Here is a 14,006-nt window from a genome sequence, read left to right as displayed (position 1 = left end):
AAATTATATCCTAGAGCCGCCACTGCTTCCGCTGGCGCATCATGAATCTTACAGCTTTTGTTAATGTTTCACTGCTTTTTACTGACTTTCGGCAAACTCGGTTTCATGGTTTTGAGTTGGCAAACTGTGTTTCGGCAAAGCTGGGTTGTGGCATCTGGCCTAGATCTTTCCTGTGACCATCACCCAGTAACCATCACCAGGCCAGGAAAAAAAATGTTTGTGTCTCCGACCATGAAAGTTGTCTTAATAAAATGCCTCAAGCATCAAATGTTATCTGTACACTATATAGTCCAGCACCGTATTTTTTTCAATTTATTTTCCACAAAATGCCTCCGACCGCCTGTCGCGCGGTCATGCACTTTTTTCAGCCATGACATTGAAGTATTGAATAAAACCTTGAAGGCAAAGCCCGATCCTTGTACTGTCTGGTCACCTACTGTAAAATTTTCTTTTTATATAGCCTTTAATATCTGTATGAAATAATACATATAATATTATTTGATTGATATTGGGATTTTAACATCCTAAAAATGTTACATTACAGTATGCCACTCTTAAGGAAAAAACAAAGCCAAGCAGGCAAGAAGAAGATGGAGCATAAAATGTACTTGGTAAGAACATGCTACAGTATTGCATACTGATCAAACTCATTATTAAGATACTGCAAATTAGACATCTTTTGAAACCATAAGCCTAGTAGTATAGCACTTGGTGTTGGTAACAAATTTAAAAAGTGAAACTTATAAACAAAAACAGAAACTTAAAGTATAAACTGATTTATCTCATATAAGTTTATTTTGAATATAATTGCACTCTTTTTGCAATGTGATATGCCAATTGATCTCTAGTTTCACTTTAAAAAATCTATTGTAGACATATCAAGGAAGAGAGAGTGTTTTGTGTCTTTTTTTAAAATGTGTGTATAGTTCTTCTGTCCCATCAATTTGAACATCCTCCAGATATACTATGGGCTACAGTGTTGCTTAAAAGTAAATATTTAATAATTTCAGTTTAATATATTACTTGTTTTGATTTTACAGGCACGAGAATCTCCTGAGCCAACATTTGACCTCTCAGAGTGTGAGATAACTGAGGTAGGAAAGTCAGAACTTCTTAATAATTTTCTATTAATTAATATTTAGTTCCTTAGTTTGTTTTTCTTGTAGTTCTCCAGACAACCATCTTTTCCTACATGGACAGTAAGTCTGATACTGCTATAGAATGGTTAAATACATTGCATCTTTCATTTCGAGACAACATTTGGCACCTAAAAAAGGATGGTGTTCTCAGGCTTGATCCCTATTTAGGGGTAAGCTGTGTGTTGAAAGAATACAGATTGTTGGTGGGTGGCCTCCAATTTCAGGTTTCTTGGAATTAGTAGGGTTTGAAATGACCAAGGTGAACTGTACAATAATGTAATAATAATCATAATTTATTTTTAATTTTATTAATATATTCAGTCGCAAAAAATGAAAATCCTGATTCATGCATATATGGAATCTAAGATCAGGGATTTGTATACAGTACTAAGCACATTTAACACTAAACCAAATAATTACATTTTCATTATTCATTCAGGTGCCCTCAGGTGTGTTCTCAATATGCAAGGTTTTGAGGAAAGAAGTGAGTATGCAAATGATGTAAACATGTCACAGAATATTAATTGAAGTATAGTATTATGATGTTGTTAATGTATTTTTGGCTCACACAAAAATAAATTAAGTTGCCAATGCAAAATCACACAAAAATACAGGATCAGTATTATTTCCCCAAGGTAAAGCCCAAAATGTTCTACTATATTTGAGAATAGCATTTTTAAAGCATTATTGGTAACTTTGTGTTTTATAGGTATCTTACTACATGCATTATGATTGAATAATGAAATATCCTAATAAGAAATAAACTGTTCCAATAAGTGAAATAATAACAATAATAATCCAAAAATAATTTATAATAAACAATAAAAGTTGACAATTGATCATACCAGTTGGCCTACAGTTATCCTATCGTACAGGATGGAAAGATATGATGATCAATTAGAAATAAAAACCAATTGATAGAAGAAGTTTGGGTAAATTAAATTGTTATATGTACTATCTCTATCTCAATAATAAAAATATGACTGACAATTTAAAAAGATTCTGTATTTACTATTATATACAGGTATAATCAATACTCAACGAGATTTCATTAACATAATATATTACGACATCAAATATTCATGATCCATCATTTTTATTGTGTTTTTGAATTGCAGGGGCTGCTATTGAATAACAACAATTTGATTTCATTGAAGGAAGGGGGACTGATGAAGGACCTCATCAGCTTAAGGGTAGGTAGAATTACAAAAGGGGTCAACTAAATTTCCTCATCAATTTGACAGGGCTATGCTAATTCAGAGGAAGGTAGACAAATTCAGGATCAGATCAAGGACATGTTAACTTGTTCCTTATTGAGATTTTTTCATTAATTTTATGAAGATATGTTGGTTAATACATAATTTACATATTAAATTAATCCTATGATTAATTCATAAATTATACTTATGTACTTTTGTGTACTTTTGGGAATCCTGGGTTGGCAGCACTCGTTGTTTCTGTTTTTATTGTCTTTTTTATTGTAATTTTGATTGTAATTTTAACCCGAAATAAATTTGAATTGAATTGAATTTGAATTGAATATTTAGCAATGACATATCATCTTAATGAATCGCTCAGTAGAGAGAACATGTATATTGCATGCATGTCAATTCATTTTCATCCTGGGCACCAGCTAGTGTTACATGTGTGTCATTTGCATCCCCGTTCTGCAACCACTTTAGCCCACAACCGAAATTAAATGTCAAGCTCTCAGATGCAACCCATTGGATCCAAAGGCCAAGTTTATCTCGTGAATTTCATGGTAAAATGAATGAAATGAAGGAAAGTGGAGATCAGACTAACCATGCCAACTTGATTCTTTTGTCAACCAATTAAAAGATGCCACTTCATTCATAAAATATTCTTCATATCAGATTATGCGAACCATTAACATTTTTCCATGACCCAAACATCCAACACATATTGCAGAATGTGATTTACATATTTATTAACTTTATGAATAATTGATAAGATTTGTGTGTTTTAGGTTCTTGATTTACATAGTAATGACATCAAAGATCTTCCTGATGACATCACTCAGCTGATAAGTCTTCAAGTTTTGAATGTTGCAGACAATAAAATAAAGCATCTTCCAAAGGAATTTGGAAAGCTCAAGTCACTTCAAACATTCAACATAAAAGGTTTGATTGAAATTATTTGCATTTACAATTTCCATTATGTGGATTGATGTCCGCTGTTAAGTGCTCACAAGTTTTTGTTGTGAAATGCTCACTTACTTCGCGAACAGTCTGCACAATCATGAGAACATGCTTCTTATTGTTTTTGTTGTCTCCCTATTTAATATTTTAAATACATTGATTTGAATATCTCAATGATTTACAGGTAATTTATTGCAAGAGTTGCCAGATTCAATATGTGAGCTGAAATTGCTACGTATGTTGGACGTCACTTGTAACCCAAAGCTGACCAAACTGCCCAAGAAACTGTGCTACGTCAGAACCCTTGAGGTGGGTGTGCATGTAGACATTCTTGAAAAGTGCTGTATAACTGCAATTTTTTAGTTTATTTTGTGAACATTTTATTTGAACTAACAGCATGTGAGATTTTAAATATGCATGGTTTAAACACAAACCTTATTTATTTGAATAACCATTCTGCTTTAAATAAATCTCCCCTTTGAATAAACATCCTCAGGCTTTATTTTTTCTTCGAATAAACGCTCCCCTATAACTAAACAAATCTAATGGATGCAACATCATTCTCAAAACATTCCATTATGTTCTACTCCAGTAGAATTATATTTTTTTAACCTGTTTAAGATCAATAAGTTTATTTTTATTCATTTTAACTTTATTTAATGAGGATTACCCGTGTAGCTCACCACTTTAAAATGGAGAGCAGATATTTTAAGGGGTCCTCAAACTAAAGAGTCTTCCAAGATCAAGCAATAGTAGTGTTGTAGTTCCACATTTACAGTGAAATTAAGGGACGTTTATTTGAATGCAGTATATACATATCCATTTTACATTAAAAAAAATAAATGCCTCCCTTGAATAAATGCCTGCCTCGAATAAACGTCATCTCAAAAACCCTTTCAACATAAATGCCCTGGGGCGTGTATTTGAACAAATACGGTAAGTCATCACAAAAGTATCATACAAACATTACAAACGATGTAGACAGTATATAAATGAAAAGAATGAAACAGTTGAAAACATTGGAGCCAGGTGACTATAATGATAGTCAAATTTCAAAATACTGAAAAGTTCAATATCATCACATGTATTTAAACACATTCCATATGTCATTTGAAAACATTCTTCTTTATTTTTATTGTTTTTATTACAGACTTTGTCAGTAGATGGGAGTCAGTTTAAGTTCCCTCCTGCCAATATTTGCTCAGCTGGAACTGAAAGCATAATGAGATTCTTATGCACAGGTACATGTCTTGTGTTACTAGGATCTTACATAATGACACCAATGTTAATGGTAGTGTGGATGTTGAGGATATCGATGATGATGAGGGGTAAACATGGTGATAAGGATGATGATAGTGATAATGATTATAATGCCGATGTTGACAATGATGTTGCTGGTAATGGTGACAGTGTTGGTGAGGATAATGATCTTGTTGATGTTGTTTTTAATGATATTTATGATGATGATTATGATGTTTTTGATAATTGTGATGATGTTGATGGTGTGGATAATGATAACCTTCATGTAAATGAGGGTGATGGTCTTGAAAATATTGAGACAATGATGACAATATAATATTATTGACATCATTATCGTCATCATATTTTGTCTTCATCCACATTCTCATGTTGATGATGATTATGAGGACAGTATTGATGATGATGTGATAATTGTGCTACATGATTTAACTTGATTGGTTTTTACTAATATTTTCAATAGTAATGATAATATTTTCAACATTTTTCAATATTTGTTTTCTATATTTTCTTACTTTCAACAGAATGTGGTACAGAGTACAGTCCTCCAAGTCAGCACCTTCTAAACGTTCTTGATCCGCCAGTTTTCACATCAGAGGAACATCAAGCACAGTCATTGAGGGCCATCGAGCAAGAAGATGCCGCTCTAGAGAACACTATCTTGCAGTATGAGAAAATTAAGGTAACTCTAACTTGCATCTATAGAATTTTAAAATTAATTTTAGTTTTTCTTTAAACATTATTTGTATGTAAATCTTAAAAATTGATTGTTATATTTTATTTCTGACATGGCAAAATAGACCAAAGAAAAAAGATCCATGTTGCCAAATTTTACTTTTATTTCAACAAGACAGTAAATTAACCATTATAAAATTAGGATTTTCATATTTTGTGTATATATTTGCATAGGTGATATACTTTATACCTTGTAGGTATTGTACCTACTGTATTAGAGCTAAGCATTTGATGTCTATTTTGTCAGCTCTTTTGTTTCCACTTACACTATGTCACCATAAAAAAAATATCTGATACACACTACATACTGTATAATTATTGTCTAAGTGAAATCCAGCTATGCTTTTATACTACTGTAAGTTCTGTGTAATTTATCATGGCGGTATTATTGAGAAAGGGATAGTAAAAGAAGTACATTACATAGTAGGTTTTTTGTTTATTGTTATTTTATTATTTTAGTAAAGGTTGTAGTGAAGGTACTCATCTTGCAATTCCAGAGTCTTGTGTTCAGTCCCAGAGAATACCATGATTTATGTCATGGCCAAAAAACAACTACACTTTCTAAGCCTTTAAACGAATAATATATTTTTATAGTTTATAAAAAAGAAACCAAGTTCTGAGTCATTTACATTATCTCAATGATTCTATAATTACTACAACTTCACATTTTTTCCATTATTCTGACTTGATTATTTTGTCTTCTTTACATCTATGACACTTGATTGCTTGCCTGTTTGCTATGGCGATCGACAAGGAGGTGGGTTGAGTAACAGACAGTGCTGTTAGCTTAGTACTTGCTTGGAATTATTTTAAACACCCCCCCCCCCCCAATGTCCCTCAGTTTTTGTTTGATTAATCATTTGAGTTACTTGGCAACCATTTCAGAATTCAGAATGTTTGTATCTACTGCATGAACTTATAGAATGTGTGGATAGTTTATCAGATTTGTATTGTATTCTTGTAATTATGAGTTTTTCAATAGATTCTATCCTTTTGTCTTTATGCCTCAAATAATATTTAATTTTATTTATTTATTTAACCATCAAAATACACTTGGCAGAAATGATATAAACAAACAATTCACAATCAATTCAAACTAATCAACAAATTAAAGAAAGTGATATGGCTCCCAATGAGCCAGCTACCCCAACAAATAGTTACGATATACATATTATAGTATTTCTTTGACCTGCTATTAAAAGAGTAGATTCTGGATTTCAAAAAGGAACTAAAGGAGTGTCTAGTGGCAACAGTTTATTGCGTGAATAAGCACCTGGATAATCTATTATAATTGTTGCTTAACTAAATACTAATAATAGTAATAATAGATGGATTTATATAGCGCAAATTAACGAGGTCTCTATGCGCTAGACAATAATGAAGTCAAGAACACAAAGAAAAAAGCCGGGGGAAAAAAGAAAACAAAAACACCAAGCTAGCACCCAAACCGAAGTATGGGGTTACACCATCACCGCCAACTGGAGATCTGTGTTTATGTACTCCGGTTAGCATCGGTTAAGTCTTGATCTTTTCTGGGATCAGGTGCCTCCTAACCTGGAACAAACAACACTAGCTAGCAAGGTGAAACAGAGAAAAAGAGAAAAAAGAAGAAAACAGTAGCTATAAAGAGGCAAATAAAAAGGTTTTGAGTCACTTTTTAAAGATGTCAATCATGCCAAAATAATAGAACATGCCAAAATAATAGAACCATTCATCCCAGGGCATTATATGTTCATGCTAACTATTAAAGATGCAGTTGATGTGAACCATAATAAAGTTGCATGTGTGTGTGTGTGTGTTTATATTTTAATCATTTTATATTTTGGTCATTCTACTGATATACATTATATTAGTCATGCAGGGTAATCTAAGAAGTAAGCAGATTTATCAAGATATACATGAAGGTACAATTATGCATCTGTATTGCTTGGTTTGTTGAGAAGTTATCTGTCATGTCCTATGTTTCAAACCAGCTTTTTTTTGGAAGTCTATCAATTAACAATATTATATTTTATATATATATATATACACAGTATTTGTATGTTATACTGCCTATCATTTCCAATTACATTGGCTATGGTGATGCGAAGTAAATATATTGTATTGTAATGATAATATAATGTAATAATAGTTAAGATCATATTAAGTGATAGCAATGAAAATGATAGTACTGTAATTACAACAGTTTAAATAATATATTTTTTCAAACATAATAATTGCAATAATACCTATAGTACAACTTTAACACAATTTAGCGTGCTTTTGTTGAAAGAAATACCCTTTGATAATTTTAGGAACAAAAACGTCTAGACCGTATAACAGTTGAGAAGGAGATGGAGAAGTTTGAGCAAGAAACAGTGAAAGTGTTGCTTCGAAACAGTCACCAGAGACAGCAGCTTGTTACTGAACTAGCTATGGTGAGAACATCATTACCTCATTATTTTATGACAACTCATCTTCTTCCGAGCTTAAAAGCCAAATTTGTGTTTAAAGGCTTTGATAGGAGCTTTAGGCAAACGTTGCTGCTCATTCTTAGATAAGACTTTTTGATACCTTGTTTAGCAAACTTATTTTTGTAAAGATCGTCAGAGGTGGGCAGGAAAAAAAAAATTACTTTCCTTTAATATAGCAAAATGGTTTTCCAAAAGTATCTACTGTAGGAAGAGGAGAAAATAAAAATGAAATTTTATTGATGAACAGTATAGTAATGTATATGTATACAATATCTTATTTTTGGAGATTGCAGGGAAAAGCCTAAGAATAAATTTTAAAAATAAATTTTCTGAAATTATATGTTTTTTGTGGCAGATGGTGGCTAACTGTCCAAAAATAGATTTTTATTTTTACTCGAAATTGGTGGTCGGAATTCGCTAAACAAGGTATGAAAAGCATCTCACCTTACAACTTACTCTCTTCTAAAGCTTCTGTCATGTCATCAGCTGCTGAAAAGTGCTAGCCAAATGGCAGGGGCATTGAGATGAACCAGAAGCTGGTTCTGCTTGTGAACATGATTTATAGTTCATTTTGTTTTTCACTTTCAGGAGCAGCAGCAACTTGATAGTGGAATAGCTAAGCTACAAACACTGAGTGATATCAACAGAAAGCAAATGGTTGCTACTTTATCAGATGGTAAGTATTATTGAAAGTTATAATTTGATAAATCTTTGGCAATTCATTTATAAGTCCCCAGTAAGAATTTGTCTGCTTTCTGTTTTTTCGTTGATCAAACTTCTGACCTTTAATATATAATGCATATAGTTGCCTTGGCATATTGAGTTATATAAATAAATCCATGTTGTTATTATAACTAATGTTAAAAATCTAGTACTGTACTTTATAGCACCTTTTATATCAAACATTTTCCAAAGTAAACACCTTTTCAAAGTACTGCATTGAAAAAAAACCCCTATTTTTCAACCAAAAAATCATGCCAAACACTGTAAAGAAACAGAAACACACACCATCTACTACTACTACTACTACTACTACTACTATTATTATTATTATTATTATTATTATTATTATTATTGTTATTGTTGTTGTTGTTGTTGTTGTTGTTGTTGTTGTTGTTGTTATTATTATTATTGCTGCTGCAGCTGCTGCTGCTGTTCAAATCATTGAGCTTCAGAATATTGCCCAGTGCATTTGCAAATTTAATACTAAACCCATGCTCTTTATTTTTTCAGTGGAAAAACAATCAGATAATCTTCTTAAGGAGCTAATGGAAATCAATGAACAGTAAGTCTATATTAACTTAATAATCAGTTATTTAGAAAATTTACTAAAACTAACATAAAAAATTTGATGTTGTTTATTTGAAGTCATTCAACCCTCTTGTTTCTAATATAGTTTTAATTTTAGTATTATAAAATATGTTGGACCTTGGCAGTTTGACCATACCATGATAACTGCCATGTGAAACTGTAATTCTGGCACGTCAGTTAATCCATGTACGAGTTACCTTTTGAAGAGATGTTTCTGATGTTTTAAGTGCAAAAGCTTTTCGTGTTATTTTATTTTTTATTTTATTTTTTTATGATCGTTGGTGATTTTCTTTGCAGGGCTCGGAGACGAGAAGCCCTACTTGATCAAATGGAAAAGGAGAGGTAAATAAACATGGAACATTTTACATTATATTTACACTTTATTTATATTCATTTCAATTATTATATATTTATATTATTTACTTATCGTATTCTGATTGTTATAAAGCTTTTGTAAATTGTATAAAAATTGATTAGTTCTGATATTATAGGAGTGTTGGAAGCTCTGATAATGGTGATGAAATTTGTTGTCCGCAATGAGAAGATGGTGGTGGTGATGATATCATTGTTGTTGGAGATGTTCTTATGGATGGTGATATTGAGGATGATGTCGATGGCAGTGTGATAATGATGAAGAAGTAATGTAGCAATAATGGTGGAGGTGATGGTGATGGCGGTGACAATACTAATTATTGGTTTTTTTTTCATATCTCAAACTTTAGAATGGAAATGGAAGAAATCTTCAAAGTTGCCACAGAGGAACATGCTAGTCTCCGTAAACAGGAGATTATAAATGGAATGAATATCATACTCAATGAAAGTTTCACCATCGAAAAGCTGCGAAAAGCCTATGAAAAAAATAAAGAGGAAGTACTGGCAAGGGCACAGCAAAGGTAGTGATTTTAGCCTGAAATTATAATACAAACAACTTAACCTTGTACATCTTATATTATACTTTATATATCTTCCTTCCGAAATATCCACTCTGTATTTCTTTTAACTTGGGGGGAGACATGTTACTGTAGTGATTACCTTATTTGGTTTTTGGTGGAATAATAATATTAGCAATCCAATAAAAAATGATGTTGATGTTACAGCGACACAATAGAAGTGTTTAAAGTTAAAGACTGTTAGTAGTCAGTAATTGCTGAATGTTTATTTTGTTTGAATTGGCTTTTTAAATATTATTATTATTATTATTTTTTTAGCCAATAGATCTGTAATGGTGCTTTACTACTTTATAATTCTTGATTTTATTAAAATACACAGTAGTCATAGTGTTCTTCTTGCACTTTCAGAATTTGGATTCAGATTAGTAAAAGTTTTATTTTTGTTTTTCTCTCAGTGAAAATGATGCTTTTGAAAAACTTGGTCATATGCTAAATGCCAAGCAAGTGAACCAGGAAAGTATCGTACAAGAACTGATGAAAGAGGAAGCCTTCCAAAGGGAAGCATTTGAAACCTTGTTGATGGGAAGAGATGCACGGCACAAACGACTTACAGGAGAGGTGAGGGAAATGCCAGTATTTCCTTGAAAAATTGTTTTTAGGTTCTGTGGCCATTTTTTCAGAAAATAATGGCTGCTTTTTCTTCTGTTTTCCAACTTTGCCTAAAAAACTTAAAGATAATTGTTTAATAGTGTGAAGTGGGAACACTGATGCTAAAAAGATAGCCTACCTATTGTAACATATTCAGTAGTACATAGAATACCTTAAAAAGATTATAAAAATTAGGAATTGTCTCATACTGTACCAACTTGGCTTCATGCAGTAGCTCAGGCAGCTAAACAACATAAATTGTACTAAGATAATTGTCATCATCATCAATTAATATCATCATTTCATTTTCACAGTAGAAAATGAGACATTCTCTAAGATGGCATCACATAGGCTGTTGAGAATAAATTAATAAGAACAATAAATAAAAAAAAATTATAAATAATAGTAATAATAATTGCTTGTCTTTTAGATTGGATTGATTGAGCAGCAGTTAGCTGATTTGACGTTATTTGAGATACAGAAAGCAGCAGTAAAAGCAGATGCTGAACAAGCACTCCTGGAGCAAAAGAGGCTAGATCTCACATGTCTTCTAAAACAATTGATGCTGGAGAGAGAGAACAGGGAATTTGAACTGAAAAAAAGATTGGTAATACATTTGCTCAAGTGCTCTGCAATATCTACAATTATGAACTCAACACAATTACAAACAAAATATCAATATATTAAAGATGGGAAGAGTAAAAACATACAGATTTAACTTTTAAAGACACAATTTTTGGTTATTAAGTGATCAACAATTATGCTAATTTCAAATGACAGTAATATTAAATAATTAATAAAGGTATAAAAATTAATCTATTGTTGCCATTGTTCCCCTAAATAGAATAATTAAATTAGGATTGTTCGTTTCATGGCTTTGCATGTCCACTCTAATCCCTATGTACATTGTCATTTCTCTGTTACCGTTATGGATAGCAAATGCATAACTGCTGATTATCTTTTATTTTTGAATATTATATTATTAACTATTTTATCTTCAGGAGGAAATGGAGAGAAGACGTGAAGATGATGAGCAAGATTACTGGTTGATTCAGTTCCAGAGACTCCTGGATCGCAAACCTCGCTCACTCATCAACTTGGTAACAATTTATTTAATTTTTAAGTGCTGAATGTGAAGGTGTCATATTTCAATTCTGTCATTTCCAGATACTAATTTATCTGTAATTCTACTTTAACATTGCTACTCAGTGTACTAGGTATATACAGTATTATATAAAGTAAATCTCCACTCGTTGTTTAACCTACAGTATCTATACTACTCCGTCCACTCTCTTACTCCTATCTGTCTCTCCTCTTGCTACAATTTCCTCTCTACTTGTCTTGTCCTGTCTATGTACCTCTTCCTTTCTATCTGCTATTTCCTGTTCTCTCTGTCTACATCTTTCTTCTCTACTTATTTCTCTACCATTCCCCCACCTCTCTCTCTGTTTCCCCTTAGGCTATCTACCCCTTTTCTCCTTTCCCTTTCTGCATTTTACATGTTACTTGTTGGTACTTGCAGTAAGTTGTGGCTAATAATGATAGTAGTGCAGATAACCTATTTATGGAGGTGGTTTTCCAGCTTTTCAAACATTGTTTGTGACTGCATTCAAAATTGTTATTGTTTGTTGTGTTAAAAGGAGAGCAATCTGGAGTACGCTGTTGAGAATATCCTAAATGAGGCCAATGCCAGTATTTACATCCCAATGTTTGCCAGACATCATGTGTCAATTGAGAGCTTGATCCAGATGGATGATGATGACCTCAAAACAGTAAGTTCACCTTCAGGCATTATGGGTAATTTCAATTTGTGGCTAATACTAAATTAATGTGACAGTTCCACAGTTATTAATTTAAATTTTATTATTGCTATTTAATTTGATAGAATTCTTGTCATTTTTATTAATTAAACTTTGAGTTATTGTATTTTTACATTATTGTTTCTATTATTTTATCAAGCCTACTGAATTTTATCATTATTGTTCCTCTCTTTTAGATTGGTGTACGTGAAGCTCATCTACGTAAAGCCATTTTGCTGGGCATTGAGGGGTATGTGAAGGAAGAGGCCAATTCGGAGAAGAAGACCAAAGACATTGAAAGTGGTGCAGCTACGCCGTCAGCTCCCCCAGAAGAACTTGAATCAGCTGCTGGTGCACTTGCACCTTCAGAGGTCACAGTTCATGTCAGCACTGAATGTGTTGTATGCTTGAATAATAATGTAAGTTTATTGTGGATATAATGCTTTTTGTAACAAATATTTTGTATATAATATAATAGTATTGTAGTAATAATAATATTAGTGGTGGTGGGCACAATTGTTTGTAACTCTACTACACCTTTATGAGAACAAATGAGAAAATCTTGGTGTTCATAAAAAAAAATTGAAAAACCCACTTAAACTAGCCTTAAAATATATTCCTACTCCTTAAAGTAGGCATAGTTCCGATCATTTCTTATACTAATTCATTGCACAAACTTGAAATATTGATATTTATGTTACATATATTTTTGTTTTTTAGTCTAATACACTCTTTTTAAATTGTGGACATGTATGCTGTTGCAACACCTGTTCAGGTGACATCAACCAGTGTCCGTTATGCAGGAGACCAATAGAGATGAAGGTAAATCTGAACAGGTAATTTACTTGTCCATGTTTCTGGTGAACACCTGTAGGGCCTATCAACTAGCATCCATTATGCAGTAGGGCAGTAGAGAAGTTAATACTGAACAGGTAATATATTGCTGGCAGCTGAAGTGCTAAATTCAACCAAATTTTATTTGATATTTTGTACGGTATGCCACATGAAAGAAATGTTAATTTTGGTGACTGGTACATACAGTACCAGTGGTTGTATTGGTTAATACTGTACCAAAGATTTGGTTTGGTATAGAGTATCGTATGTACTTATCAATTCTTGCTAATTTATGTTTTCATATTTTTACGGAATATATTGTGAAAAAACAATTTGATTTGATATTTGTACAGTGAAAAAGATGCTTGATTTTTAAAATAAAATACAGTACCAATGGTTTTATTGGTACACACTGTACCAACGAGTGATTGGTATGTACAGTGTGAATGTATTTATCAAAGTTTGCTGAAACATTGCTATGTTTAACCAAGTTTGACCTGATATTTTTACAGTATACCAAGCAAAAACAGTTCTCATTTTGGTGATTGGTACATACAGTACCAAAGGTGGTATTAAAACATACAGTACCAGTGGTGGTATTGGTACATACAGTACCAGTGGTGGTATTTGTAATGCACACATTTCCCACAAAGTTTTTTCATACATTCATGCAATGATATTGAGCAACGATATTCAAGAGAATATGTATGTGAATGTATTTATCAAAGTTTGCTGAAACATTGCTATGTTTAACCAAGTTTGACCTGATATTTTTACAGTA

The 14,006-nt window shown here is 32.2% G+C and overlaps 1 protein-coding gene across 1 annotated transcript in view; it reads left to right on the top strand.

Moving 5' to 3' along the window:
* Nucleotides 1-13,924, top strand: part of LOC117102594 (E3 ubiquitin-protein ligase LRSAM1-like) — a 15,704-nt gene extending 1,780 nt beyond the window's left edge. Inside the window, exons 2-20 of the mRNA XM_033242936.1 lie at nucleotides 545-611; nucleotides 1,041-1,094; nucleotides 1,579-1,623; nucleotides 2,258-2,332; nucleotides 3,127-3,280; nucleotides 3,483-3,607; nucleotides 4,449-4,539; nucleotides 5,080-5,237; nucleotides 7,585-7,707; nucleotides 8,332-8,419; nucleotides 8,977-9,028; nucleotides 9,352-9,396; nucleotides 9,777-9,947; nucleotides 10,400-10,562; nucleotides 11,023-11,199; nucleotides 11,594-11,692; nucleotides 12,233-12,364; nucleotides 12,589-12,810; nucleotides 13,112-13,924. Of these exons, the coding sequence (XP_033098827.1) occupies nucleotides 546-611; nucleotides 1,041-1,094; nucleotides 1,579-1,623; nucleotides 2,258-2,332; nucleotides 3,127-3,280; nucleotides 3,483-3,607; nucleotides 4,449-4,539; nucleotides 5,080-5,237; nucleotides 7,585-7,707; nucleotides 8,332-8,419; nucleotides 8,977-9,028; nucleotides 9,352-9,396; nucleotides 9,777-9,947; nucleotides 10,400-10,562; nucleotides 11,023-11,199; nucleotides 11,594-11,692; nucleotides 12,233-12,364; nucleotides 12,589-12,810; nucleotides 13,112-13,231 (2,160 nt within the window). The 5' untranslated portion in view covers nucleotide 545 and the 3' untranslated portion in view covers nucleotides 13,232-13,924. The remainder of the gene's footprint in view (nucleotides 1-544; nucleotides 612-1,040; nucleotides 1,095-1,578; nucleotides 1,624-2,257; nucleotides 2,333-3,126; nucleotides 3,281-3,482; nucleotides 3,608-4,448; nucleotides 4,540-5,079; nucleotides 5,238-7,584; nucleotides 7,708-8,331; nucleotides 8,420-8,976; nucleotides 9,029-9,351; nucleotides 9,397-9,776; nucleotides 9,948-10,399; nucleotides 10,563-11,022; nucleotides 11,200-11,593; nucleotides 11,693-12,232; nucleotides 12,365-12,588; nucleotides 12,811-13,111) is intronic.
* Nucleotides 13,925-14,006: the final 82 nt, after the last annotated feature.

Source organism: Anneissia japonica, unplaced genomic scaffold (assembly GCF_011630105.1).
Source record: "Anneissia japonica isolate Jap-2015-1 unplaced genomic scaffold, ASM1163010v1 scaffold1005_len2656397_cov198, whole genome shotgun sequence".
In the NCBI taxonomy this organism is placed as follows: Eukaryota; Metazoa; Echinodermata; class Crinoidea; order Comatulida; family Comatulidae; genus Anneissia; species Anneissia japonica.
Note: the sequence above shows the minus strand (reverse complement) of the source record. Positions and strands in the feature narration are given on the sequence as shown.